This window comes from Gnatocerus cornutus, chromosome 1 (assembly GCF_029298725.1).
Source record: "Gnatocerus cornutus isolate USDA-ARS CGAHR chromosome 1, icGnaCorn1.1, whole genome shotgun sequence".
NCBI classification, from domain to species: domain Eukaryota; kingdom Metazoa; phylum Arthropoda; class Insecta; order Coleoptera; family Tenebrionidae; genus Gnatocerus; species Gnatocerus cornutus.
Window position 1 is genome coordinate 33,060,707 of NC_142233.1, and position 25,781 is coordinate 33,086,487.

Below are 25,781 nucleotides of genomic sequence, written 5' to 3' on the forward strand. Positions count from 1 at the left end.
ATCATTTTAAAAATGGTGGAGGCGCCGGGCAACTTGATCTTCATGTTACAAAATTAAACACCCTCCTCCCCCAAAATCCTCCCATGCGTGCAGCTTCCGGAGCACGTGTCCAGGCGCAGCAAGTGGTTCTCCCAACTTTCCCACTTTAGTATTCCTCCAACAATCGCGTAGTCTCATCCTTTCAGAGACAATGTCGCTCTTATTAAAATAAACTACCCTCGTGCGAATTTCGCCCCATAATGACGAAAAAAATCATTTTCGTGTTTCTCCTGTGGAGCGTGAAATTCTCTCGGCTCGAAGAATTTGAACCTTTCAGATTTTACAACATCGGAGTTTTGATGGCATCATATCTGAACTCACCTTTCGACCTTGAAAGGTGCGGACCGGCTATAGATATGGCACTGGAAGAGATTAACGAGAAGTTTCTGGTTCATCACGGGATTAAACTGAGGAAGGTGCAGCAAAGGTGACGAAACTCGTTACAAGTAGGCTGGAGAAAAACAACACGTAAACGGTTTATGTTGTTTTTTCGCAGCCTTCTTGTCTTATTTGTTATTATTTGATTTAGAAGGCTGTGGAAAAACAACACGACTGTTTTGGTATTGTTTTTTCCGCAACCTTCTTAGTCATTCGGTTTTTTATTTTGTTTTAATTAGTCTAATGAGGCTTGAATTCTTCCAGCGGGAGCTCAGCTCTAACTGCATTTGCGAATTGAATTTTATATCACCTTTCGAGCTATTGACACGAATTTCCACCTCACAGTAATGAATACACCATCGCCGTTATTAGTATAATTGTCGTTTCAGCGTATTTCCGTTGTTAAACTTTTATAACTTTAGACAGAAGCATCCACCCCATTAGTTGCTCCCCATAGTTTGCAAATGTCTGTATTATCGGCATTATTTATGCAGTCCGCTCTCAATGGATTTTTTATTCATTGTGCGCGTTTTATCGTTGCACGTTTGCAAGGACAAGGAGGCTAAGGGTTGATGTATGCAGCCCCAATTAGATTTTACACTTTTTGTAATGCCGGTTGTAAAGTTGTTTCGCATTTTTCGCATCTTAATGAAGGAAGTTTATTTCACCCTTATAATTACTTTTACTACCCTTAATTAAGTCAAGATGTAACGCAACGTTCCTGGCACCCTTTGAACTTCACCCACGACTAAACAGAAATACTCGTTCTTTCTATAAATAAAAGTCAATTTTTCTGAAAGTGCATCGGAGGCGACAAAAACAGATTATCATCGAACGAAGGACGAAAATAAATGTATACATAAAAGGATTGAATGATTAAGGTACTTTACATTGTGATGCAACAACGTAAATATTTAACGAAATACAAAGAAAAATCCTTCCATTTTCTCTTATCTTTCTCATATCCCACAGGACCGGCTCCGGAAAATTGAGCAGTCTTTTTCTTTGCGTCTGTCTGGATTGGATTGACAAGGCTTGCCAACTGTCTAAAATTGCAATTCTTATAATTCATTCATGAGGCTAATATGAGAGTGGGATTTCCCTGAGGCTCAGTGATTAAATTGTCGCATTACACTACACTGCAGATGAGGAAAAACGACTAATTTGAAGTTTTTATTGTTCTGAATATCGCTTTTCCTTTAATGGAGATATAAAAAGAAAAAGAGTTTGATCGCTTTGGGGGCGGATGTCTGTTCTGTTGTGTGGGAATTGGCAAAGACTTGGGTTTATTGAGCTTGGCACACTCGGATGTTTTTCCGAGATTATTTTTTCCTCGTTGCCAAACACGGAAAATCTCTGTTTGTTTTTCGAGATGCAGCGGCTCGAAATGATTTCGTCGGATATCACATTTTCCAGACCGATAAATAGGGAAGAATGAGGTGTTAATTGGGGTTTGGGAGCGGTGCTTTATGTGGATAACTGTAAAAAGGGTGTGGATCAATCCAATTACTGTTCTTTTATGTTTAATTAGATTGTGTGTGGTTTAAAAAGAAAAAAAAGGTTACTAGGGGACACCCGGGTTTGAACCGGGGACCTCTCGATCTGCAGTCGAATGCTCTACCACTGAGCTATATCCCCTGTTGCACTGCAATGTTCCACACCGAGTGATGAACTTTAAGATGCTGATTTTTTATTAGAAAAATTGTTAATTTTTTTCATTCTTTCTTCAAAGTAAAATTATATTAAAACAAATTGTGACTTTTTTTGAGGGATAATATACAGTGTATAACAAAAGTTTCAAATAATGCTTGTAACTTTTTTGTTTGAAACGTTACAAAAATTGAAATAAAAATTGTTTGTCTTTTTTTTATGCTTGTTTTGAATTTTTTAGTTTGTTGCCTCCTTCTTTTGTTTGATTGCTATGGTAACCAACTTTGTTTTTTCAAATAGCAACCATGCTTTTTTTCTCTTATTTTAAAATATGCATATTTTTCTTTATTCAGACCCAAAATTTTGAATTTTTGACAAAAATGCAAGCAAAGAAAAGAATGTTACTACCCAGTGGTCAAAATGCTAAAAAAATTTACAACTAAAATTATATCAAAAAAAATTATTTGTATCAAAAAAGTAACAAAAGCAAACTAGGTACACAAAAAACTTAACAATACTAAATTAAATGTTCAAATTGAACTCCATTAACTGCTAGACAATGACCTAATCACTTTTTTTGTCAAAAATTACAAAATTTTAGGTCTGAATGAAGAAATATCTTATTTCTAAATGTGAAAAAAAAGTATGATTGCCATGGCAACAAAACAAAAAAAAACAGCAACCAACTAAAATACCCAAAATAAGCATAATGATAAGGCAAAACAACTTTTATTTGATTTTTTTTGTTACACACTGTATAAAAGTTTACATTAAATTGACCCTTTTTGTCAATGTCATAAATGTGCAAAACCACATAATGGTTAAAAGAAACCAGTAAAAAAATATTTATACGCCATTTATCTTATCTCTTCATGAAAATTTGTTATTCAAACAAAATAGAAATAAATTAAATAAAAAAAATGCAATTATGACAAAAAGGTGTCAAGTAGGCTTATAGTTTGAGTTGTGTTGGTAGCACTGGATGCAGCTAGAATCAACAGTGGTACCAGCATGTCAGAATAATGTAGGGCTTTTTGTAAAACTCGAACCAAAAGGAAAAAATCAAATCCAAGTACAAAATATTTTTTTCTGTCGCAAAAACCCACGCCGCCGCCACAAAAACCAAATCACCAAACTCTGTAATTACCGCCTCCATTTACCCCTTTGCCATTAATCGCAACCTGGCACCCAACCAGACAATTAGCAATCACACTCAATTCAGAGATTCCAGTCGTGATTTACCTTGAATGCGTATGATTAGCCCCGGTCAAGTTCACGTCATTTCTGCCCCCAGCTACCCTTCGTGCAGTGGTGTTCGAGCCCCCGGATTAGCCGCCGACATGCACTTTAAATCCGACGTGATTGCATTCGTGGGGCCAGCTTGTTTGTTTGCCCTTGAACCTGTTGCTCGCTTGGCGGCGTATTGGAACACCCCTATCATTACGGGAATGGGGGACCAACCACCCAGTGAGGGGGAATTATCGGTAACTTCCGGACTTCTGGGACGATTACAGAAATGGAATAAGAGTGACAGTGCTGTAAGTAAATGGGATCGTTAGTTTGTTTAATTGGGCGATTAAAGGGACCTAGGCGTGATGGGTTTGTTTCGTGGAATGCTAATTGGAGTTTTACAGGGAATTCTCAAGGATAAGAGCAAGTATCCGACACTGACAAGAATGTCGTATTGTCAATGTAGGCTCAAATCGGTGTTTTCGAGCATTTTTAGACAGTTTGGGTGGAGACATATAGCGCTCATTTTGGATCGGAGCGACTTGTTTTCCCTGACCGCTGGTGAGTGGTTTTTACTTCTGTAGGTTTGGCGAGCTTTATTTTATACGTCTGTGGGAAAAAAATCGAAAAACCTTTCAAACTAGCGAGATTTTTTCACCTGTTCTGTACTGTGTATTGATTCGTTATCACGTAATAAGTTAAATCCTTTAAATTCCTTGACACTTTCTTATCATTGTTTCTGTCAAGTGCTGTTATCATTTCTACACGCTTTTGAAAACACCTCAAACAAGACGAGGTGGCCGAGTGGTTAAGGCGTTGGACTGCTAATCCAATGGGCTCTGCCCGCGTGGGTTCGAATCCCATCCTCGTCGATTGATTTTTTTCTCCACTTTCACTATTAATAAAATCGATAATTGTTTTAATTACACTAATCAGATAAAAAGAAAATAATTTTACAATTTTTCATAAATTTTTAAAGAATTTAAATTCGCTATATAAACAGGTGATAATTGCTTGAATATTTTTCTTATTAAAAAATATTTTGTGCGCATCTTTCAAACTATTTTTTTATCATACATTAATAAGGGCTTTATCATCACTGATTAAAGACTTAATGTAATTTAAATAGTATCATGGCATTTCGCATTGAATATGTCAGGATGGCCGAGCGGTCTAAGGCGCCAGACTCAAGGTTACCTTGCCTGGAAAAACAGGTTCATGAGCGTTCTGGTCCACTCTGTGGGCGTGGGTTCGAATCCCACTTCTGACATCTTTTTTTTTTCATTGCAACACTTAATTATTATTAATTATTATGAGAAATCGTCTGATTAAAAATGCAATCAATGCAACGGAATCAAAAAATTATTAATTTGGAAATAAAACGATTTAAATTTGAAAAAAAAAGTGCCCCGGGTGAGGATCGAACTCACGACCTTAAGATTATGAGACTTACGCGCTGCCTACTGCGCTACCGAGGCGTTGGTTATTACTTAAAACAAATCCTAGTACTGATAAATTTGCTACCCTTGGTTGAAAAAAAATGAAGTCATTTGTGTGTCAAGGAGAAAAAGTACATGTTACTACCGAGTTGGTGCATTTTTAAAAAACAAGTTAAAAACGTTTACAGGCAAGAACCTCGAAAACGGCCTGAAAAAGCTAGGCCTCCTCGCCTTCTTACGCGAGCTCGATGGCAACGACAACGAATCCATCGACAACTATCTCCGCGATGCCAGCATGTACGCTCGAGGTACTTCTTCAGACACTTCTAACCTCAACTAACGTACTTCTTGTAGTGGTCATCCTCAGTGTCCGCGGTAGCCTCGTCCGCAAATTCATGTTAGCGGCGCACTCTCTGGGGATGACCAAAGGCGAGTGGACCTTCTTCGATGTGGAGATCTTTCAAGGCTCGTATTGGAAAGACCACGACTGGGAAGCCGGAGATTCCAACGATGCTGTGGCTCGAAAAGCCTACGAAGCTCTTCTTCGAGTGTCTTTATTACAGCCCACGAGCGACCAGTTCCAAGATTTTTCTGATAGAGTCAAAGAAAGAGCAGCGAGGGATTATAATTACACCATCAGCGAACGCGAAGAGATTAACTTTGTCATTGGGGCGTTTTACGACGGTGTTTATCTCTTAGGGATGGCGTTAAACGAAACTTTGACTCAAGGTGGTGATATTAGAAACGGTCTTGAGATAACGACGAGGATGTGGTCGAGGGATTTCGATGGTGAGTGTCCCAGGAGTCACAACATTGTAACAAATCTCTTTATTAGGCATCACAGGCCACGTAAGAATTGACGACAATGGTGATAGAGACGCTGATTACTCCGTTTTGGACCTGGACCCCATCACCGGGAAGTTCGAGGTTGTGGCTCACTACTATGGCGTCTCCGAGAGGTATTCTCCGGTTTCCGGGAAAAAAATTCACTGGCCTGGAGGCAGAGAAGGACCACCTCCAGATGTACCACCCTGCGGGTTCTTGGACAACAACCCCGACTGTCGTCATCAAGGTAACTTTACAAAAGAGTTGTAAAAGGTAATGACAGTTTCTTTGGAGAAACCTACATGATTATTCTGTACGGATCGTTCGCCTGCGGGCTCTTCTTGGCCTTCATCGTCACCTTCGTCTGCGTTTGTAACAAGTAAGAATCTTATTAACACTTCTTTAGCCTCTTTTCATTGGTTTACTTAGGCAGATGAGGATCGCTGCGGACCTCAATAACATGTCGTGGCGCATCCGACCGGAAGAAGTCATCATCGAGATGGGAAAAGCCTTCGGATCGCGCTTGGCTCTTCAAAAGCCTATGGAGGTGAGTTCAACAATCATTTCTTTGTTTTACTCGTTTCTTGTAGTCTTATGGTCTACGTAGCGCCCGCGCCTCCATCTCCTCCTGTTCTTCCATCCAGACCAAAATCTTCACCACTGTCGGCGTCTACAAAGGTAATCGCGTCGCCATCAAGCGCATCTCCAAGAAGAAAGTCGACATCAACAAGAAACTCCTCTGGGAAATCAAACAAGTCAGAGATGTAACCCACGAGAACACCGTGAGATTCTTGGGAGCCTGCATCGAGTGCCCCACGGTGTTGATCCTAACAGAGTATTGTCCTCGAGGAAGTCTCAAAGATGTTCTTGAGAACGACGCCATCCAGTTGGATTGGAACTTCCGCATGTCTCTAATCCACGACGTGGTCAAAGGAATGAGTTACCTCCACAGTTGTGAGGTTTCAGTCCACGGGAAGTTGAGGTCGTGCAACTGTCTTATTGACGGTCGGTTCGTCCTCAAGATCTCCGATTTTGGGTTGACAACTTTAACGACTCCTGCGCAGATGGAAAAGGATGCCAACTACTACAGAAGTGACCTGCAGCTATTGAACTTCTTGCAATTAACTCCAGTGTTGTAGAGATGCTCTGGGTTGCACCGGAGCTCCTCCCGCTTACGGTGGTTCCAGGTACTCCGGCCACCCAAAAAGGAGATGTCTACAGTTTCAGTATCATCCTCGAAGAGATTATAATCCGCGGCGGTCCTTACGAAGCAGCGCGTCACTTTCTAGAGCCTCATGGTACTTTTCTCCGGTCACTTTTTTTACCTTCTTCGCAGAAATCATTTCCAGGGTCGCCTCTAGAGAAGCTCCTCCCTTCAGACCTGCAGTAACCCACCGCGACTGTCCAGAAGACTTGATAGAGTTGATGGAACGCTGTTGGAACGACAACCCTGAAGAGCGCCCCACTTTCGAAACGATCAAACTCACCTTGCGCGGCATCATGAAGTAATTTAACTTGTTAATTTAGACGATCTTCACGTGGTTTTTCCAGAGGGTTCTGTGAGAACCTCATGGATGACCTCTTGCGACGCATGGAGCAGTACGCCAACAACTTGGAAGCTTTAGTTGGGGAGAAAACCGAGCAATTAAGCCAGGAGAAGAGGCGTTCTGAAGAACTGTTGTACCAAGTGCTTCCACGACCAGTAGCTCAACAGTTGATGGCTGGGGAAATGGTTCAACCGGAACAGTTTGAATGTGTAACGATCTACTTCAGCGATATCGTCGGATTCACGGCTCTTTGCGCGAAGAGCTCACCCATGCAAGTTGTGGACTTTCTAAACGAGCTGTATAGTATTTTTGACAGGATTATTGGTTCATTTGATGTTTATAAGGTTGAGACCATTGGGGATGCTTACATGGTGGTGTCCGGTTTACCGGAAAGAAATGGAGACGCTCATGCGAAAGAAACGGCTTTGTTATCATTGGCGATTTTAGACGCAGTCAAGTGTTTTACAATCCCTCACAACCCTGACTACAAACTCAAGGTTGTTAGCCACGACATACGTTTTAATTTCCACAGGCCACGATAGTAACAAATTATTTCCACAGATCCGTATCGGGATACATTCAGGCCCAGTGTGTGCGGGCGTTGTCGGGCAGAAAATGCCCCACTATTGTCTCTTCGGCGACACGGTGAACACAGCTAGCAGAATGGAGAGCACGGGACAACGTAAGTCTCCCCATTTTCTCTTAAGAGTCTAAAGTTTTTACAGCGCTGAGGATACATGTGAGTGACGCCACGAAGAACATTTTGGATAAATTTGGGACTTTTCGGCTGGAACTCAGAGGAGAAGTTGAGTTGAAAGGAAAAGGATTTGTGACAACTTATTGGTTGGTTGGGAGCACAGAACCGGTGACTAAGCCGGCGTCACCTGTCAACCACGCCGCGGACCAAGAAACTCCATATCCTTTGATTTTTATGGGAAATTGAGAATAAAGTTGTCACATCAATGGAGTGTCAATGTTGACAGTTGTTGTATTATCAGAGTTAAGAACAGGCATGACTTCACCATTCCACGGCCCATTTGATGACAAATTTTGCTCGTTTGTTTTACCGGCGGATAACATTGAAAATAAAAAAAAGCTATTCAATGTAAAGTTCTATTTATTCTAAAAATTTCAAATGCATGGCGATAAGTCAAGTATGTTTATTTATTCAAAGTGATGTGTAACCACCGTGTTTATCTACAAAATAATGCGACCTTACAGCCTTGTGTCACGATTATCTAAATTTGCGCTATAAAAATCGGGGAATTGATAGAATACGTGTCGATTAAAAATAACCGAGAGCGATAAACAGAACCGCATAATACTTCACGGTAATCTTTTAATTCAAAAAAACACAATTAACTTTGTATTAAGTACTTCATTGTTACCACTTATCTTTGGAGAGGACGATAAAAACAAAGTGTTGTAAATCATTTTATTTATACATCACATCCAACAAAAGTATCCCAGTACAAAATCGATACATATAAAAAATATGTATGTAAATTATCACCTCATTAGCCGAACTATGAATTAAATTATAAATGCAAAAAACTATCAACTGAACAACCGAGACTCTTACATAATATCATAAAACAAAAGAATGTAACAACGGAATGCGTGTTGTAAAAAGTGACTATCAGTCTATAGGTAAAAACAACTGACGATCGCGATGATGTAACTATTAACAATTGAGCCATCACAGCCTAGCGAGCTAGTTCTTTTTGGGAGTCTCCTTGACAGGAACGGCCTTAGGTTGATCCTTGACGGGTTGTTTTTGAGTAGGTTTGGGGGCGGCCGTAGTGGCAGGTTTAGGCGTTGTGGTACTTGCCGGTTTGGGGGTGGTCGTGGTTGTGGGTTTAGGCGTCGTTGTGGTGGTGGTAGGTTTAGGGGTCGTTGTCGTAGTGGTGGTAGGTTTAGGCGTCGTTGTCGTGGTCGTAGGTTTAGGTGTAGTCGTGGTAGGCTTAGGTGTCGGAGCAGGTTTAGGAGCGGCCTTAAGGTGTTCCCACCCGACTTTAGACAACGGGATGCGCCCAATGTAGTCGTTGAATGGCGACCCTAAATACAGAGCGTCCTTAAAAATGTGAACTTCGCTGATCCCCAATATCTTCCCATCCAAAGAGTGCAGACTGTCTAAAATCTCGCCGGTTTTTGACACGTGGAGGATGGAGACTCGTTTCGGATAACTCAGCGAGCCCATGGTAAAGTGACCGATGAAGTGGACAGCGCGGCGAGACAATTCGTTCGGGTAGACTTCATTGACCATTTTAAACGTGAATTGAGTCAGACCGAGGACTCTTGCGATCAATTTTCGAATGAGGGGGAAAGGCCCCAGGACTTGACTAGGAGCGGGGTGGTTTTCGTCAGCGGCTACGACCAAAGGAATGATAAAGCCCCCTTTTCCATCCACGTTGATGTTGTCAGTCATTCCCGGTAACCGATCGATGAAAACGTCATAGGTTCCCTTTTTGGGGCCCTTCAGATGGTAACGCAGAATGCGACTACGCGCGGTCTCGGAAACTATGACGAAACTCTCATCCTCTGCCAACGCGACACCGTTGGCGAAATGCAGGTCCGGGATTAAAACGGTGTTTTTTTTCGTTCTCGCGTCGTAATGAATTAATCTGAAAAATATAATTTAAATCACTGATAACCTTCACGGTTATTATTCAGCGCACCTCCCACTCCCATCTGCCAACAAGTCAAAAAGTCCATCTTGGAGATTGAATTCGGTGCTAGAATCCGTCCAATAGAGGTCTCCATTGCTGGCGATGGCCACTGAATTGGGGAGAGTCACGTTAAGACCTCCGATCTTCTCATTGACCGCCACCAGGCGTTCCTTTTTGCCGGTGGTCACGTCGACTTTAAACAAGCCGTAGTAGCTGTCCACGACGTAGAAAGCCCCATTGTTATCAACAGCCATGCCCAAAGGACGCCCACATAACTCCTCTTCATGTACCCCACTGCACGGCTTTCCAAACTTCACAATGGGCGTAATGTGGTTACCTACTAATTTCACCACGTCGCCCCCATGCAAGCCGGTGTACAATTCCCCTTTGTAATCCACGAAGGCCTCGGGACCGTGCAAGTCCCCCTTGTGCCAGATTTCAGCCCCATGGAGCTTCTCGTTCAATTTCAAGGCTCCTTCAAAGGGACGCACTGGGGGCACTCTAAGAGGGCATTAAAATTTAACCAGTATTCCTATACTTACGTATACGATTTTGAGAACTTTGCCTCCGGTGGAACTCTGGGTAAATATAATAGGATGAGCACGATTATTGCGGCTTCTACAGTTCGACGAGCGAAGAATTTTATTATGCCCACAAGACCCATCTAAAGTGAGGTTAAGGAGATTTTGAATCAGAGCAAATTGCAGACTTACTTTGCTGTTAGCGCTAGCGCGATGACACGGCAATTAAAAATTGCGGCTAACTGTTCATTTCAGGTTCCACGGACCTTGAACCGCGACAAACCTTGAACTGTTTTGACAAGCAATGACAGGTGATTGCAGCGCCTTCTAGGGGTTTTCACACGGTGGAAAAACGAAAGTCCCTAGAACAAGGGGGCCGTATTATTAAAAAAAACAGTTAATTTCGCACGGTTTTATTCACGGTAATTACAAAAAAATCGCACTTTGGACTTAACGCTAATCACCAATTCTCCAGTCATCTTGGTGGAGCCGAAACGTCCAATTATCACTACGCACCACTTTCACTCCAGGTCCGTAATAAGGGATCACATAAGCGGAGCCATCCGCAGGGCCTACAACCTGGGTGGCTATCAAAACAATATCAATTAACTGCCCTAAGAACATGAATCCCAGCGTACAAAACTTCGCGAGCCCTATCGCTGGGTAGCCTAAATAAAACCTATCTATTCCGAACATGCCTAAAAATATCGAGAGCAACAACGCCGTCTCAAAGGAGTAGCCGTTGCTGAAACAAACAATTAGCCCCCTTTTGGTCACACTTCTATACTCACGTCCAACGACACGGCATTTCTTTATAAAACTTCGTACTGTTAGTCTCTGTACAATTTAGGCCTTCTGCAGCAATACATTGAACTAAAAAACATAAATTAGTGGGTAAGGGGGCTGCAGGGTACCAACCTCTAGCTTTGTTTTCTTTCGTACAGCCTCGAATCTGCTGGGTTTTGGGGTCGACGAGATCGTAAGCGGGATCAGGGCAGATAAATTGGCCCATGCGAAGAGTACTACAGTCTATGGGGGGATTGGGGTCCACCGTGTACACCCATGTCGTAAAAACGACGTTTAGGAGGAAAATTTTCTTCATCTTCACATCGCGATTTTAGGTTATGTTATGACAGATTCCCGTTTCCACTAAACTTGTGAAGTTTCGCCCAATCAGCTACTCTCATTGGTCATTAAAATTTCGTTATGCAATTAAATTACGAAAGAGTGAATAAAATTAAAACTTTGGACTAGTGGAAACTCTTAAAAAGGGGCCCACCGATCATAAACGCACCTACGAACCCCCACATCGATTTTCTTAAAACCAGTGACAGTTGAGGTTATGTGTTCCTGTCACCTGTCAAACCAAGATAAAAAATGCGCAAATATCTATAAATACGTTTGTTTGTGTCGTCCGAGGCTCTAAATAATCGTCGTGCCGGCTTCTACATCATGCACAGTGCGTTTCTTACCCTGATAATTCGAATTTTTCCGCAGATCGTGCCAGTGAAAAGTGAGGTTATATTGTGCGCCCCTTGTGATAAACCATGGCGTGGTGTCTCCACCGGGTGTGCAGGACTCGTTTAACCACCCTCCTGTCATTGACGAGGGTTTTGCCCCAATTCTCTTCAAAATTCGACGTAGATGTGATGGACGAGTTCACCTCGCAATTGATTCAGAAAAAAATAGAGAAGTGGGACCACCAGAAACGAAAAAACGAGGCTCTGCTGGAAACCACAACGGCGAAAGTAGGGCCAAAGTCAGGGGATAACAACGCCAAGGAGATGAGTCCCAATCAACTGAGTTGCCTCTTCCAAAATTACTTGGACAATGAGGATAATGACGCAGTCATTAATTTGAGCAAGTCGTGCATTGAGTCGAATAAACCGCCTCCTGTGACGACTCTGTTTAACGTTCTTTCAGTTTGTTCTCAGAAAGGGGAGAAAGAGGTGATCCAAGGCTTGCAGAAGTTGACTGAATGGCACTACAAAGAAGTTGCTTTGGAAAACTCGAATTTTCGCGATTTTCTAGCGGAGGCTGTGTGGGTGAAAGGGGACATTTTGAAGGCTCTGGAGATGTTCGAGGAGGTGTACCGGGAGAACGCGTATTTGCGCCGCAGGATAAGACTCATGTTGAAATATTTGATCGCGGATTTAGTGACCAAAGGTAGTGAAGCGGCGATGGGGAAGATGATAAGTTTCTCTGAGCGAATGTTGCGGGACTTTCAGGACTTTTTCCCACTAGCTTGCGTGTGGCAGAACTGTTTTCTAAGTGAGTGGTTCACTGATCAAAGAATCGCGCTGGATCTACTAGAAAAACACAACAATTTATGTCGAGCGGTAGTGAATCGAATACCTTACGTAGTTTTCGTATCGTTAAAGTGCCACAGGACTGAGGTAGTCTACAGGTTATTGGAAATTCTCCTAAAATATAAAATGAAGGCGCAGTATTCATCAGTGTTGGGGTCCCTTCTAGAATACCAATGTAAAGCGATTTATTTGTTTTATTGTCGTTTATTTATTTGTGCTTTCAGTTCGTTACGGCGATTGGGTCACTTGCAAAGAAATAATTAGTTGGGCGGTGGACCACGACGTGCCTCTCCCCCAGAACTACGTCATTGAAAAAATCAACTTGATTTTGAGCCAGAAATTGAATACACCATTGGCCTCGTTGGAGCGCCAGCCTGCGCCCCCCACAAAATCCGATTTCAAGTTCTAGTTTGGGTTATAAAAACTCGTTTGAAATATAAATGGTTTAATGCATATAATTCAACAATGTGTACTGTGATGATTAACATAAGAGGGTACATCACTGGACGGGCTAGAAATTCTCCGATCCGGTCATGTACTACTTCACCCCCCTCCCCTTTAGAAACAGGCCAACTTTATCACAGTTGCTAAAATGTACATGCTTTTGATTTTTTAGGACCTAATCCCCATTAAAATATTAGTTTACAACTTATAGATAAAATATTTACGGGTCACCGTGTAAACATCGAGAAGTGATCGGGCGGTAGAAATTTGAGCAAGCTTTTCTTTATAAAAATCGAACAGTTCTGGATATCTACACAATAATCGCTACCAAATATACAGTATGAGTTTATATTAAAAATATAATTACTTACTCTGTACTATTGTTATTTCGTGGGCGATACTGTTTTGGAAGTGCTTTTTTCTGTTTCAATGGACTTCGTCGGTTTTTTCGCTGTCGCCGTAGAATTTAGGCTGCAAATTCAACTCAGTCAGTTGGGATCTAACGAGAGAGAGCAAAGAAAGCCGAGCGAAAATGTTACAAGCAAAAGCAATTAGCGCAACTCGTTATTCATTCAACTGGAAATCCCAGAAAAGTGACTTACAACAAGAGTAACCGAGGCAGTGCGTCTGAAACTGGCATTCGAGGCGTCATTATGGGAGTTTAAGACACATTTTCAGTGCGGAAAAGAGCCCATTAAACCATTTTTTAAAACCTAATATTGGAGATTTCCCCAACTTTCCAATTACGCAGGTGCTGTTAAAACAATTTTATGTACCGCTTAGAATAAACAACTTTTTACTTAAATTCCTACAGTACACTGAGTTTCAATCCACTCTATGTACGCCGTAGAAAAATCAAAACCAAAACATTGTTAACAATGACCACAGTTTATTAATCATACACCGATAAAACTCCCATTTATTTTCCATTAAAAGTCGTCTCTTTTCTGCTGGGCTCACAAAGAAAAAACAATGATCAAAGTTTAACGAGCTCTTTTATCGCCTACTCGATGATAACACCAACACCAAGAATTATCATTATCATATCGTAACATTTTTTTAACTTACCAAATCGTGGGACTCCGGTTGTCCGCGGGCGGTTTCGTCATCGTCGTCTGAGTCTTCCTCTCCCGATGAATCAGCGTTATTCCGATCTGAAAAAATTAACATTGAAAAAAAAAAAGGAATTGACTAGGCTACAGGCAACTGACCCTTCAGGAAGCTATCACTGGGAATTCCGTGATTTTTGGCCGACGTGAGAACTTCATAGCAATGAAGACAGACTCTGAGAGGTTTGGAGCTCTGGTTGGGCAATAAGAATCTTTTATTCGAGCACGGGCCGCATACTACAGCCCCACATTTCCGACAGTGGTGCCTCCTGTTGATGAGGGTGAACTGTGACTTTTTGCAGTGCATACAAATGGCGGCTTCTCCGTCGGGGACCCACACTGCTGCGTGGACTTCAACGGCTTTCTTGCCGCTCTTTCTCAACAAATCTTCAATGCATTTATTTATGTGGGCCATCCATTCTTGTTTCTCTGTTGCGGTGGCGGCGTAAACTGCGAAGGATTTGGAGGCGGTGCGGATGAGCCAGCCGTTCCGCAACTCTACAAATGACAGTTAAATGAGGACAGTCTCTGGAAAGGCTACTCACGGTTTTCATCTTCTAGGTTTTCTAGTTTGACTTCTTCTAATGGAATGATATGTTGTTTGTTATACTTCTTCTTATTGATAATGATGTTGCCATACACTAGGATGTCGTTAAAGAGAAAAAACTGCCGTGTTTTCGGCTTCTTCCGGCACATTTTGACCAGCACCCCTTCGCCGACGAGAACCCGTCCTGGCACTTCCAGTGGCTGTCCAGAGTTCCCAAAACAGCTCTCTACCGTGGCTATCCGCCTGGTGTTGGCCTCGCTGTTCACTAAAACGGGAATAACACTCTCAGGTGCCGCATCCATGGCGAGAATGATAATTTTGAAGAAGTGGACGAGTGGACAACGAGAACGCGCTCGAAAAAGTCCCGTAAACAGACCATGAAAGATTGGAATGGTATGAAATTAACCTCAACGGGAAGAGCACCGCGAGCACCCAAAGTGGGCGCAACTCCCCCAAACTAACGAAATGATACCAACTCACCCAATTTATCAACCATTTCCTGTGATTTTTGCGATTTTCACAAACACCACTACCCACTTTCCCGAACTGACATCTGTCAGTTGTCAAAAATGACGCACACGCTTGGGCGATAAAATCCCCACTGCTGCGAATGACTCAAGCTGTTTAACAATCATAAAAAATATACATTACTCAATAAAACAGTCACGAGGGGGACGATAAATTTTTAATTTTGAAAACGGGTTTCCGACGGGGGATTTAGCGGCGTGATTGGTACCTTAAACAATAAATTTTTCCCACTACCTGAAGTAATGACATTTATGAAAATAAAAGTGGCATAAAAGTGACCTGAGAGATAGGCAACCAACAACACAGTTGTCTTTTATACAAGTTACAGTCGAATTTCGACTCGTCCTCTCACGTTAGACCTTTTACAAGTTAGATTTTCTTCGCTAGGTATGGTTTCGCACATTTGTTTGAATCTTTGCGCGAAAATAATAATAAATAATGACTTAATCCCTTCATTTAATCAGTTGAGCGCCGCGATTTGAAGTGGACGGATGTGTTTGTGCATGTAAAGTGAAATAGTGCCGTTTGTGGGTTTGAATTGAAAGGTAGGTGCTAAATGAGTTTATTTGGGAACAATGCAGTGCAGAAACATTTTGCGGGACTTTTCATTTATGAGTTTTAATATCGTACTCTTGTTTAAAGTAAGACGTGCTTAAGCGTAATTCAATGCGGAGCTTAGCTTCATGCGTTAGCTTTTCTAGTGGATAGATACAGTAATTTACGTGAAATATCGGGTTTATTTCGTTTTTAGTTTCTTGGCTTCCGGGTTTTAGAAATATTTAATGATTTGCAGTGTACATTTGCGAACGTGTTAGGATAGTCAGTCGGGGTGTTAGATAAACCGCGCTTTAAAAACTGAATAGTTGTGGGGTGGTACTAGTGGATAGTTGACTTAGGGACGTTTTAATTTAGGCACGTTATGCATTAGTTTCTTCGGACTTTTCGTTTATTACTTTAAACAATTTTGCTTTTGTTTAAAGTTGATTTTTATAGCTTTACGCGTTAACTTTTCAAGTGGATAGATAGATAGATACAGTAATTTACAGGAGACATTCGGTTCCTTTAAATTTTCATTGTTTCGGGAGCGCAGTGGCTTTTATTAGCGAACATTTTTTTGCGCAATAAGAAAAACAATTAGGTAATCACGTAATCCTATTTAATTAGTTGTTCGGGTGTCAGTCATTTTGCGGTTCTCGTCCAGGCCTTTGTTTGCTACAAATCGTTTTTTGAAGAAAAAGAGTTTGGTAATCACGTAATCGTATTTAATTAGTCGGTCGGAAGGGCAGTTGTGTAGTGGCTCTGGACGAAGATAGACGTGTTAACATTGCGTGTGTGAGAAATAAAGCGAGTTTGAAGTTGAATCATTGCAGAGTGGGTACTAGTGATAGTTTATTTAGGGATGTCTCGGTTTAGACACACTTCGCGTTAGTTTCAGTTCATTCTTTCATTTTCAAATAGTTTTTAACTCCGCCTGCAGTGTCCTGGGGTGCATTAAGCAGGCACTAAGGACGCTGCTGCTGGTCCCAAGCCCGGATAAAAGGAGGAGGGTTTGTGGACACGGTTTGCTAGCGACCTGTCCACTGTAAAAAAAAAGAAATGAGAAGCTTCAGGACTCATTCCTGTTGGCTCTCTTCACGGAAATCTTCAGATGGGCTAATGGGAACAGATGTTGCACTCTTTTCTTAGTTATGAAGCATAGAAGCGATTCCTCAGGTGTGTGTCTTTATTAATTTTTTTTTTATATTTATAGGTCACATTGGATAGAAGGAGAGGAAACAAGAGAGCGTAATGGAATCTCCAGAGGTTTTAGAGACTTGTTTACCAGTTTTTAATCATTTCTCGATTCTTTTCATTAATTTTTGTTTGTTTCAGATATTCATCTGGAGAGGATGTTATAGTTATAGTTATAGTTATAGTTATAGTTATAGTTATAGTTATAGTTAGTTATAGTTAGTTAAGATAGCAAGTAGATTAGCAATTAAGTTAGCAAGTAAGTTTTGTAAGTAATTTATGAAATAAGTTTTAGAATAAGTGCGCAAATAACGAAACGGGGATACGCCACTGAATCTAACCAAAATGTTTAACTCTCTGGAAACTAACATTTTGCGGTATTAACACGGGACTAACACAAAAATGGAGTAAAATATGTTTTAGGACTCAGATTTCTGCAGAGTTTTCCTGGTCGACTTCGAGGACCATCTTCATGGATGCCGTCCGCACGCAAGTTACACTTCATTTTTGTTTCTTTCTTTTCAGGGATTGATTGTTTAAAAGTTTTTAATGTTCTGAATGTTACAGATTGCAGCAGTCATCATCGGAGTGGAGAACAAAATGTCGACTTCCAGGAGGGCCTTTAGGATGCGAGGACTCAAGACTCAACGCCCCAGCCAGCAAGCAAGTCCCATTTCATTACTACTTTCCTTTTCAGGGATTGTCTAGAAGTTTTTAATGTTCTGAATGTTACAGATTGCAGCAGCCATTCATCATCGGAGTGGAGGACAGGAGGTCGACTTCCAGGTCCAGGAGGGTCTTTAGGATGCAAGAACTCAACGCCCCGGCCAGCAAGCAAGTCCCATTTCATTACTAATTTCCTTTTCAGGGATTGTCTAGAAGTTTTTAATGTTCTGAATGTTACAGATTGCAGCAGTCATCATCGTAGTGGAGGACAGGAAGTCGACTTCCAAGAGGGTCTTCAGGATGCGAGGACTCAACGCCCCGGCCAGCAAGCAAGTCCCATTTCATTACTAATTTCCTTTTCAGGGATTGTCTAGAAGTTTTTAATGTTCTGAATGTTACAGATTGGAGCAGTCATCATCGGAGTGGAGGACAGGAAGTAGACTTCCAAGAGGGTCTTCAGGATGCGAGGACTCAACGCCCCGGCCAGCAAGCAAGTCCCATTTCATTACTAAATGTTCTCAATGTTACAGGGTGCAGCAGTCATCATCGGAGTGGAGGACAGGATGGAAACTTCCAGGAGGGTCTTCATGGATTCAAGTAAACGCCCTGGTCAGCAAGCAAGTCCTATTTCATTACTTCTTAAATTTTAAGGGATTGTCTGGAAGTTTTTAATGTTCTGAATATTACAGATTCTAGGAGACTTTGGAGTGGACAGGATATCGACTTCCAGGAAGGTCTTTATGGATGCGAGGAGTCAAAGCTACGACCAGCAAACAGGTTTATTTAAATTTATTACTTTCCTTTTCAGGGCTTGTCTGGAATTGAGTTCTTGATTCTTTTCATTAATTTCTGTCCGTTTCAGATGAATTTCAGAGAAGAACTTCAGGGAAATTCGAGTTCCATTTTCTTCAGTGATTCTTCTTTCTTCGAATTTGTGTTTTTTTATGTCTTTATTTCAGAGCTCTCCTGTACCTAATATAGTTAAAGACAAGTTAGCAATTAAGTTAGCAAGTAAGTTATGAAATAAATTTTAGAATAAGTGTGCACATAATAAAACGGGACGAGGAAATAATTTTTGGTAACATTGGGTTTTTAACGATATCTAACTATTGTGAGACTAACATTTTGGGATACTAACACGGAACTAACACAAATATGCGTACAAATGTATTTCAGATTTTAAAATTTTGAAAGTTTTCCGTGCTCACATTGTCACAATCCACCAGGTTGTGCTGTCAACGCAGAAGAGTCGACGACAGGTTTGAATTTCTAACCGTTTCTCTTTTAGGTTTAAAAATGTTGAGTGCTGGCACCCAATTGTATTCTTTTTTTAATTTGTTGATTTGTTTTGTGTTCTTTATTTCAGATAGCAGAGTTCTGGAGAGTTTCCTTGGTCGATCCATTCTGGAAGGTCCGGTGTTTCAGATCCAAAGAGTTGCCGACAGGTCGAACCTCTCATTGTCTACAGCTTGATGGTGGAGATCCTTGGTGAGTGTGCATTTCTTTCTTTTAATATTATAAGCAAAATAAGTACTTACACACAAACAGATTTTTAACTCAGCCTGCAGCGTCCTGGAGTGCATTAAGTAGGTACTAAGGACGCTGCTGCCGGTCCCAAGCCCGGATAAAAGGAGGAGGGTTTGTGGACACGGTTTGCTAGCGACCTGTCTACTGTAAAAATACATGAGAATCTTCAGGACTCATTCCTGTTGGAACTCCCTACGGAAATCTTCAGATGAGTTGATGGGAACAAATGTTGCACTCTTTTCTTAGTCATGAAGCAGAGAAGCGATTCCTCAAGTGTGTGTCTTTATTAATTTCATTTTTAATATTTCTAGGTTGCATTGGATGAAAGAAGAGGAAGCAAGAGAGCGTAATGGGATCTCCACAGATTTTAGAGACTTGTTTAGAAATTTTGAATGACTTTTTGATTCTTTTGATTAATTTCTATTTCTTTCATGTGTATTCCCGAGAGGATAGAAGATTTTCAAGAAAAATCCAACTTCGTTTCAGTCAACGATCCTGTTTTTATATGTCTTCATTTCAGAGCTCTCCTGTATCTAGGATAGTTAGTTAAGTTAGCAATTAAGTTTAGGAAGTAAGTTAGGAAATAAGTTTTAGAATAAGTTATGGAACAAGTTTAGAACTAACAAATCGGGATGAGTAAACTATATCTAAAACTCTTAGGAAACTAACATTTTGGGACTAACACAAATATGTAACATTATCTGTTTCAGATCTCAAAATTCTCAGAATTTGTAAGTGGGAGGATTCAACGCCACCACCGCCAGGGAGCAGGTTTCATTTTCACTTATTTCTTTCTTTTTCAGGGCTTGTTTAGAAGTTTTTAATGTACTGAATGTTATAGATTCTAGGAGACTTCGAAGTGGACACCAGGATACCGACTTCCAGGAGGGTCACCAGAATGTCGACTTCCAGGACGGTCTTCAGGATGCAAGAAGTTAACGTTCCGGCCAGCAAGCAAGTTCCATTTCATTACTTTTTTCCTTTTTAGGGATTGTCAAGAAGTTTTTAATGTTTTGAATTTTACAGATTCTAGGAGATTTCGGAGTGGAAGACAGGATGTCGACTTTTAGGAGGGTTTATAGATGCAAGAAGTCAACGCCTGGCCAGCAAGCAAGTCCCCTTTCATTACTTCTTTCTTTTTCAGGGATTGTCTAGAAGTTTTTAATGTTTTGAATGTTACCGATTCTAGGAGACTTCGGAGTGGAGGACAAGGGGTCGACTTCCAGGAGGGTCTTGAGGATGCGAGGAGTCAACGCCACGGCCAGCAAGCAAGTTTATTTCATTTTACTACTTTCTTTTTCAGGGCTTGTTTAGAACTGACTTCTGATTCTTCTCATTAATTTCCGTTTGTTTTAGATGTATTTCCGTGAAGATGAGAAGAAATTCAGGGAAATTCCAGTGCCATTTTCTTCAGTGATTCTTCTTTCTTCAAATTAGTGTCTTTTGTATGTCTTTATTTCAGAGCTCTCCTGTACCTCATATAGTTAGTTAAGTTACCAATTAAATTAGAAATAAGTTTAGAAAGTAAGTTATGAAATAAGTTTTAGAATAAGTGCGCACATAATAAAACGGGATGAGGAAATAATTTTTAGTAACATTGGGTTTTTAACGATATCTAACTATTGGGAGACTAACATTTTGGAAAACTAACACGGCACTAACACCAATATAATATAATACAATATGTATCAGATTTAGAATTCTGGAAGTTTCCTGTGCCGAAATGTCGAAATCCACCAGGTCGTGCTGTCGACGACAGGTTTGAATTTCTAAACGTTTCTCTTTTAGGTTTGAAAATGTTGAGTGCTAGCACCCAGAAGGCAGAGTCGTTTTTAAAAAGCCAAGAGGCTCAGCGAAGGTAATAGTTTTTCTTTTAGTAATTGCTGTCCCCAGTAACACGAAGTGTAATTTCAGAGTCCAAAGGAAATCGAGCCGCTCATCGTCTACCAGTTAGGGGGTGGAGACCCCTGGTGAGTGTACATTTCTTTTCTTCACACTCACAGATAAAACACGTGTTGCTCTCTTTTGTTTCGAGTCAATCATTGAGGACCTAATTCTGGAGAGTCCGGTCCTGACTAAATACACCCATACTTTCATGGGTTGAAAACGACGAGTGTTTAACATTTAGAACTAATAAAGATTGTTAAAATTTATTAATTTATGTAAGTTATAATATTATGAATACATATATTGTATCTGAGTTAATAAAATTTGTACAAAAATTAATGGATTTTGTTTTATCTTCCTCACGTCGAAACTACGGTTCAACCTCAAAACAGAAAACACAAATTATCGCTTTCTTGAAAAAAAAAATATTTTAACTAAAAATTCGTCTCAAAACACGAAATAGAAAACTCATTTTATCCGCCGCTGCTGAAAAATTGATTCGAAAAAACGTAGTCTTGTTCAAAATGTAAATTTTTTAAATTTTTTGAAAAATGGTGAATGCGCCAGGATATTTTTTAATCTTTAGAATAGAAATTTTCGCGCCACCACCATTAAAAATGCATAACTTATGTGACATGAGCACAGAGGTCGCCATCATCGACCAATCCCAACAAGGTTGGTACCTCCGCTCTCGTGACATACGTCAAACGTCATTGACAATCACATGACAGTTTGCTTCTGAGGCACCCGTTCGTATTTCGGAAAAAAATTCAAAATGCCTGTGTGTGGCCCCAAATTGTCGCTGTGTGGCCTCATTTTGAGTGTCTGGGGAATAGTCCAATTGGTGAGCACGTTAAAATCTCAATATTTTGACTAATCCATAAAATTAGGCTTTGATGGGGATTTTTTATTACGTACATTCCGTCGCCCTTGCTGAGGATCTCCCTGCCGTAAAAGCCCCCGAAAGCGTAGCAGATATTCAACAGTTCTACGCCGACATCGACAGGGGGTACCAACAGGTAAAATCAAATCTTGTCCTTCAAAAAAACAATTTTTCTGTTTATAGAACGCTTTTAACTGCTGGATCGCAGCTTTGCTGTATGTTGTAACACTGGCAGTTTCCGCACACCAGTTCTGGGCCAACAACAGGTCGTCTTTGAGCGTCTAAGAAGTCATTTCCAGTATTGTTACTCGTCTATTATATTTTAGTGTACATATTTTCAAAGTTAGCGTATAGTTTAACTCATTTCCACTTTGTTATTTCTTATTTTATGTTAAACGCCTCATAAACTTAGTGCATGGCTAAATAAATTCAGATTCAAGGATTATGATGTCATAAGTACGTTATTGGATTGGTTGGTTCATTAGACCACGCCCCTCTGAGGGTTGTAAATTATTCCGTTAATCCAAGGATTAGATTATTAAACCGCTGCCATCATAAAACGAAAATTGTTAGCAGATGTGGATAATCCCAACAATCGAAAATTTGATGTGTAATCATTGCGTTGTAATACGACGCCCCATTGTTGTCAACTCCGAGTAGAAGAATGTCTTTCTTTACAATTTGTTGTATTTGGACACGACAGCTGAAAAAAATAATAAAACTGATCTGAAAAAGTCGCCTTTCATTCGAGCATGGGCGGGGTTGAAATAGGTACCGCCCCCCACCTCCGAAAATACGCCAACTTTATCAATAATTTTTATTAAAAATAACAAAAAAAGTCACTTCCAACACTACACCTCACAACTGTTAAAAGTGACTGCACAAAAAATGTAGACTTGTTCATAAATATTATATAAAATAATTAAGAGCAAAAAAATTTAAATAAGACTGTACAAATATCTTTTGTTTTTTTAGCTATCTGAACTGTCAGAATCGTACGCCGATGGTCGAGAGTACCATAAATTCGTCGTCGCTTCTTTCTTCAAAGTATTCTTCAATCTGCCGCTGCTGGGTCCGGCATTGTGCTTATCGTCACTGCGCACCTCCTTAACTTTACTTTTAACGTTTGGTTTATGTTCACTATAAAAACTATCACTACTGGAACTGTCTGTGTCTTCTTTAGAGTGTGAGTGCACGTCTTCTGAGGATTCGTACTCCGGATATTTAAACCTCTTTTCTTTCTTCACACTGGTGACTGTATGCGATTTGTGTTTATTGTGTTTCGCCTTCTTCTTCCGCGCTAAACTGGACAGGGGTAAGTCGTCTTCGTTCTCTGAGTTGACTTTCTCGATGTAATAACTATTTTTAATCTTTTTCTTTTCTCGTTTTAGCTTCTTGAAGAACCTCTTCTGTTGGTATCGCTTGTACTCGCAATCAGAGTCGGAGGAACTGTCACCGCTGGTCGAACTACTTGACGACAACTGGCGGTGGCGCTTCCTCGTCCTAGTCTTTCTCTCCGTGTGTCTATTTTTGATCCTCAACTTCAACGGAAGAATCGGTTTCCTGTTTTCTTCTTCATCGACGCACCTGGGCTCATTCCGCTCCTCCGAGACAATAATAGGCTCGTCGGAGTCGGTTTCCACCAAATCTATGATCACCGGGTCATTTGCCTGCCCTTGATTGTTGTTCCCATCGCTGACCAAAATCACATCACTATCATAATCGGAAACATCAACCTCGTCGATGAAATGAATGGGAGATGACTGCTGGCGCTCTGTGTAAATAACATTGCGGTCATAACCGACCATATCCAGAGGAGACCTCATGAAATTGTAAAACTCGTGAATAAAATGATCCGTTTTGTTGCCCAAATACTCGTAAAGCAACGATCTGAACATATAACTACAGATATGGTGGCGCAGAAGGTGGTCGAGGATGATGTCCACAAGCCTCATCACATGCTGGGTGTTCTCATGAAGGAGGGCGTTCAGCTCGCGGTTAAGCCACGGTACAAGGCGTGTCCTAGCTGCCGGGTTGTTCCTACAAACGTTTACAGTGAAATTTCGCCCAATGATCGGGTGGTTCGTGATCACGTTACCTGTAAAAGGAGGGCGAAACGTCTCGGTACCGCCCTGTGATGTCCGGAGGGGCGTAAACCCACAAGTTGTCCGCGTAAACGGATCGTCGGAATGAGGTGGAGGTGTCGCCGTGTCTTCTCCTCTGATGCATATACCTACGCAAAATGATAAAAAACATTTTGGAAATTGGTTCAAGAGTACCTTTCAGGGTTGTAACCACCCATGAGAAGGGGGTGGTGCAGCAACATTTGTTGAATGGCATGTTCGCCGCTCGAATCGACGGTGAGTGTCGTTCTGGAAAACGGCAATTCCCAAAATGGTTCAGTTTATTTGGAGACTTACCGGAATTGGTAGTGGGGTATGGGGGGCGTCGCTGGGGGCAAGTAGATCAACGAAGCATTCTCGAGGTAGCGGTTCTCCACGGGGATGGTTTCCACGATGTGGACGTCGTATTCGGTCAGGGACTTGATGTTGTGGAGGATTGACTTGAATTCTTGCTTGCAGAGAGGGCATTCTGCCTTGATCTGGAAAGAGAAGAAGAGTTCACATCTGGGAAAACTGGTTAAAAGTTTACTTGAAGAGATCATCAAAGGCCATCAGACATTCCATGAATGCAACAACTGCAGGTAAGAGTGACATAATTTGGTCGTGAAAATTGGATAGAAGATAAGAAAACAAAGGGAGATTTTATCGCCCAAGCTAAACAGATGAAGCAAACTATAAACAGAAGTTGTAGATTTTCCAAAATTGTCAACTCTCAGCAACTCGCTCAATGATGACCCCTAATGGAACCTCAATCGCCACTTCCGTGTCGCATTTTGAGACTTATCTCTCCCAAGTCAAAATAACCCCAAAATTTTCATAATATTACAAAAACACTTACTTTGGACCATTCCAACAAACAACTGTAGCAAAATTCGTGCATGCAAGAGTTGGCACGACTCTTGTTTTTGCAGGTCCCCAAACAGATGGCACAGTGTGGAGGTGGGCTCGCCGTTTCCTCACACGAAACTGCCAATTTGCTGTCTGCCATAGCTCTCACCACGACGAAGTGATTCGCAAAACTGAACTCAAGAGATGAAAGATGTCATGTTATTCTGTCAACTATTCTTGACCTTGTGATTTCCGTGAATTTTCCATTGTGAGTCACGCACTGATCGCTCAATCGAACGTTTCGACGAAATAAAGCAACTTTGCACCCGTTTCTCTCCTTTACATAAGATTTATTCAACAAAAACAGAAAAAAAAAGAGGAAATGGAGACTTGTGTACCCGAACCTGCGATCATTGAGTTTGACGTAAAACATCTGAAGCGGAGGTACCAACTACGCGAAAGTCCCCAGATTTTGCGCCATCTGGTGGCGACAGGCAGCGACCCAATCAAAACATAGATTAAAAAGGGAAAAACGGGAATAAAAAACGAGTTAACCTCTATCCAAAGATTAAAGTGCCTCTTTGGGCTGGTTTTACCCGTTTTTTGGTTTTTGATTAATATCGTTCGGGTTCAGATAAAAAAATTTTTTCCCTTTTTCGGTAACAGTAGAACCTCGGCTTTCCGTCTCTCTCCGATAATGCGATTTACTTTCAGTTGTTTTCGTGTCCAATTTTTTGTGGTGTTTAAAAATGGAAATTAGAAAGGATTTGGGCTTTTTGGTCTTTTTTAATATGGAAAAAACAGTGCTCCAGAAGTAACATTTTATATACTACTAATATAAAATCATAAATACAATTTTCATTAAATAAATGCAGAATTAAATCGAAGCATGCTTTATAAG

General features: G+C 41.0%; 7 protein-coding genes and 4 non-coding genes across 13 annotated transcripts; 5 read left to right on the forward strand and 6 right to left on the reverse strand.

Moving 5' to 3' along the window:
- The first annotated feature begins 167 nt into the window (after positions 1-167).
- On the forward strand, positions 168-8,316 carry LOC148181884 (atrial natriuretic peptide receptor 1). Its single transcript, XM_088047012.1, has 14 exons — positions 168-466; positions 3,362-3,605; positions 3,702-3,858; positions 4,925-5,044; positions 5,091-5,525; positions 5,572-5,808; positions 5,856-5,940; positions 5,991-6,108; positions 6,152-6,653; positions 6,701-6,859; positions 6,898-7,066; positions 7,113-7,605; positions 7,670-7,790; positions 7,834-8,316. Exons 1-14 carry the CDS (start codon positions 240-242, stop codon positions 8,049-8,051), a joined length of 3,285 nt encoding a protein of 1,094 aa, XP_087903138.1. The 5' UTR covers positions 168-239; the 3' UTR covers positions 8,052-8,316.
- TRNAC-GCA (transfer RNA cysteine (anticodon GCA)) lies at positions 1,984-2,055 on the reverse strand. Its single transcript has one exon. It is a non-coding gene; the product is annotated as a tRNA-Cys (tRNA).
- TRNAS-GCU (transfer RNA serine (anticodon GCU)) lies at positions 4,088-4,169 on the forward strand. Its single transcript has one exon. It is a non-coding gene; the product is annotated as a tRNA-Ser (tRNA).
- Positions 4,452-4,567, forward strand: TRNAL-CAA (transfer RNA leucine (anticodon CAA)). The gene is made up of 2 exons: positions 4,452-4,489; positions 4,523-4,567. It is a non-coding gene; the product is annotated as a tRNA-Leu (tRNA).
- TRNAM-CAU (transfer RNA methionine (anticodon CAU)) lies at positions 4,703-4,775 on the reverse strand. The gene has a single exon. It is a non-coding gene; the product is annotated as a tRNA-Met (tRNA).
- Positions 8,317-8,529: 213 nt separating the features above from the next.
- Positions 8,530-10,608, reverse strand: Hmu (adipocyte plasma membrane-associated protein hemomucin). Its single transcript, XM_088030099.1, has 4 exons — positions 10,491-10,608; positions 10,320-10,441; positions 9,787-10,278; positions 8,530-9,732 (listed from the first exon to the last, which is right to left on the reverse strand). Exons 2-4 carry the CDS (start codon positions 10,439-10,441, stop codon positions 8,823-8,825), a joined length of 1,524 nt encoding a protein of 507 aa, XP_087886225.1. The 5' UTR covers positions 10,491-10,608; the 3' UTR covers positions 8,530-8,822.
- Positions 10,609-10,695: 87 nt separating this feature from the next.
- bisc (TM2 domain-containing protein 1 biscotti) lies at positions 10,696-11,479 on the reverse strand. The gene is made up of 3 exons (XM_088030143.1): positions 11,217-11,479; positions 11,090-11,171; positions 10,696-11,043 (listed from the first exon to the last, which is right to left on the reverse strand). The coding sequence occupies exons 1-3, from the start codon at positions 11,398-11,400 to the stop codon at positions 10,755-10,757; spliced, it is 555 nt and encodes a 184-aa protein (XP_087886269.1). The 5' UTR covers positions 11,401-11,479; the 3' UTR covers positions 10,696-10,754.
- Positions 11,480-11,845: 366 nt separating this feature from the next.
- Positions 11,846-13,042, forward strand: LOC148181891 (uncharacterized). Its single transcript, XM_088030111.1, has 2 exons — positions 11,846-12,782; positions 12,832-13,042. Exons 1-2 carry the CDS (start codon positions 11,846-11,848, stop codon positions 13,014-13,016), a joined length of 1,122 nt encoding a protein of 373 aa, XP_087886237.1. The 3' UTR covers positions 13,017-13,042.
- On the reverse strand, positions 13,036-15,520 carry rush (pleckstrin homology and FYVE domain containing family member rush hour). 2 transcript variants are annotated; one of them, XM_088030132.1, is made up of 6 exons: positions 15,188-15,520; positions 14,706-14,972; positions 14,263-14,658; positions 14,120-14,205; positions 13,654-13,684; positions 13,036-13,522 (listed from the first exon to the last, which is right to left on the reverse strand). In XM_088030132.1, exons 1-6 carry the CDS (start codon positions 15,201-15,203, stop codon positions 13,518-13,520), a joined length of 801 nt encoding a protein of 266 aa, XP_087886258.1. In that variant the 5' UTR covers positions 15,204-15,520; the 3' UTR covers positions 13,036-13,517. The 2 variants fall into 2 exon arrangements, with proteins under 2 accessions (XP_087886258.1, XP_087886249.1); XM_088030123.1 differs by lacking the exon at positions 13,654-13,684 and having other exon boundaries at positions 15,188-15,518.
- A 6,189-nt stretch (positions 15,521-21,709) lies between these two features.
- RNASEK (Ribonuclease kappa) lies at positions 21,710-22,372 on the forward strand. Its single transcript, XM_088044718.1, has 3 exons — positions 21,710-21,890; positions 21,937-22,065; positions 22,113-22,372. Exons 1-3 carry the CDS (start codon positions 21,822-21,824, stop codon positions 22,212-22,214), a joined length of 300 nt encoding a protein of 99 aa, XP_087900844.1. The 5' UTR covers positions 21,710-21,821; the 3' UTR covers positions 22,215-22,372.
- A 360-nt stretch (positions 22,373-22,732) lies between these two features.
- Positions 22,733-25,330, reverse strand: LOC148181894 (uncharacterized). 2 transcript variants are annotated; one of them, XM_088044697.1, is made up of 5 exons: positions 24,891-25,329; positions 24,350-24,531; positions 24,209-24,301; positions 24,028-24,162; positions 22,733-23,969 (listed from the first exon to the last, which is right to left on the reverse strand). In XM_088044697.1, exons 1-5 carry the CDS (start codon positions 25,038-25,040, stop codon positions 22,901-22,903), a joined length of 1,629 nt encoding a protein of 542 aa, XP_087900823.1. In that variant the 5' UTR covers positions 25,041-25,329; the 3' UTR covers positions 22,733-22,900. The 2 variants fall into 2 exon arrangements, with proteins under 2 accessions (XP_087900823.1, XP_087900832.1); XM_088044706.1 differs by lacking the exon at positions 24,209-24,301 and having other exon boundaries at positions 24,891-25,330.
- Between the last annotated feature and the right edge of the window lie 451 nt (positions 25,331-25,781).

Coding starts and splice junctions, on each gene's coding strand:
- LOC148181884 (XM_088047012.1), top strand. CDS start 240: ATGACGAAAAAAATCATTTTCGTGTTTCTCCTGTGGAGCGTGAAATTC. Junction 3,606..3,701: donor GGAATAAGAGTGACAGTGCT/GTAAGTAAATGG, acceptor GGAGTTTTACAG/GGAATTCTCAAGGATAAGAG. Junction 7,067..7,112: donor ACCTTGCGCGGCATCATGAA/GTAATTTAACTT, acceptor TGGTTTTTCCAG/AGGGTTCTGTGAGAACCTCA.
- Hmu (XM_088030099.1), bottom strand. CDS start 10,441: ATGGGTCTTGTGGGCATAATAAAATTCTTCGCTCGTCGAACTGTAGAA. Junction 10,279..10,319: donor AAGTTCTCAAAATCGTATAC/GTAAGTATAGGA, acceptor ATGCCCTCTTAG/AGTGCCCCCAGTGCGTCCCT. Junction 9,733..9,786: donor TTGGCAGATGGGAGTGGGAG/GTGCGCTGAATA, acceptor TATATTTTTCAG/ATTAATTCATTACGACGCGA.
- bisc (XM_088030143.1), bottom strand. CDS start 11,400: ATGAAGAAAATTTTCCTCCTAAACGTCGTTTTTACGACATGGGTGTAC. Junction 11,172..11,216: donor GAAAGAAAACAAAGCTAGAG/GTTGGTACCCTG, acceptor TATGTTTTTTAG/TTCAATGTATTGCTGCAGAA. Junction 11,044..11,089: donor GAAATGCCGTGTCGTTGGAC/GTGAGTATAGAA, acceptor TGTTTGTTTCAG/CAACGGCTACTCCTTTGAGA.
- LOC148181891 (XM_088030111.1), top strand. CDS start 11,846: ATGGCGTGGTGTCTCCACCGGGTGTGCAGGACTCGTTTAACCACCCTC. Junction 12,783..12,831: donor GTCCCTTCTAGAATACCAAT/GTAAAGCGATTT, acceptor TTGTGCTTTCAG/TTCGTTACGGCGATTGGGTC.
- rush (XM_088030123.1), bottom strand. Junction 14,659..14,705: donor AAACCTAGAAGATGAAAACC/GTGAGTAGCCTT, acceptor TGTCATTTGTAG/AGTTGCGGAACGGCTGGCTC. Junction 14,206..14,262: donor CAGTGATAGCTTCCTGAAGG/GTCAGTTGCCTG, acceptor TAATTTTTTCAG/ATCGGAATAACGCTGATTCA.
- RNASEK (XM_088044718.1), top strand. CDS start 21,822: ATGCCTGTGTGTGGCCCCAAATTGTCGCTGTGTGGCCTCATTTTGAGT. Junction 21,891..21,936: donor TCTGGGGAATAGTCCAATTG/GTGAGCACGTTA, acceptor CCATAAAATTAG/GCTTTGATGGGGATTTTTTA. Junction 22,066..22,112: donor TCGACAGGGGGTACCAACAG/GTAAAATCAAAT, acceptor TTCTGTTTATAG/AACGCTTTTAACTGCTGGAT.
- LOC148181894 (XM_088044697.1), bottom strand. CDS start 25,040: ATGGCAGACAGCAAATTGGCAGTTTCGTGTGAGGAAACGGCGAGCCCA. Junction 24,532..24,890: donor GTTTGTTGGAATGGTCCAAA/GTAAGTGTTTTT, acceptor TTCTCTTTCCAG/ATCAAGGCAGAATGCCCTCT. Junction 23,970..24,027: donor GTTTCGCCCTCCTTTTACAG/GTAACGTGATCA, acceptor AAACGTTTGTAG/GAACAACCCGGCAGCTAGGA.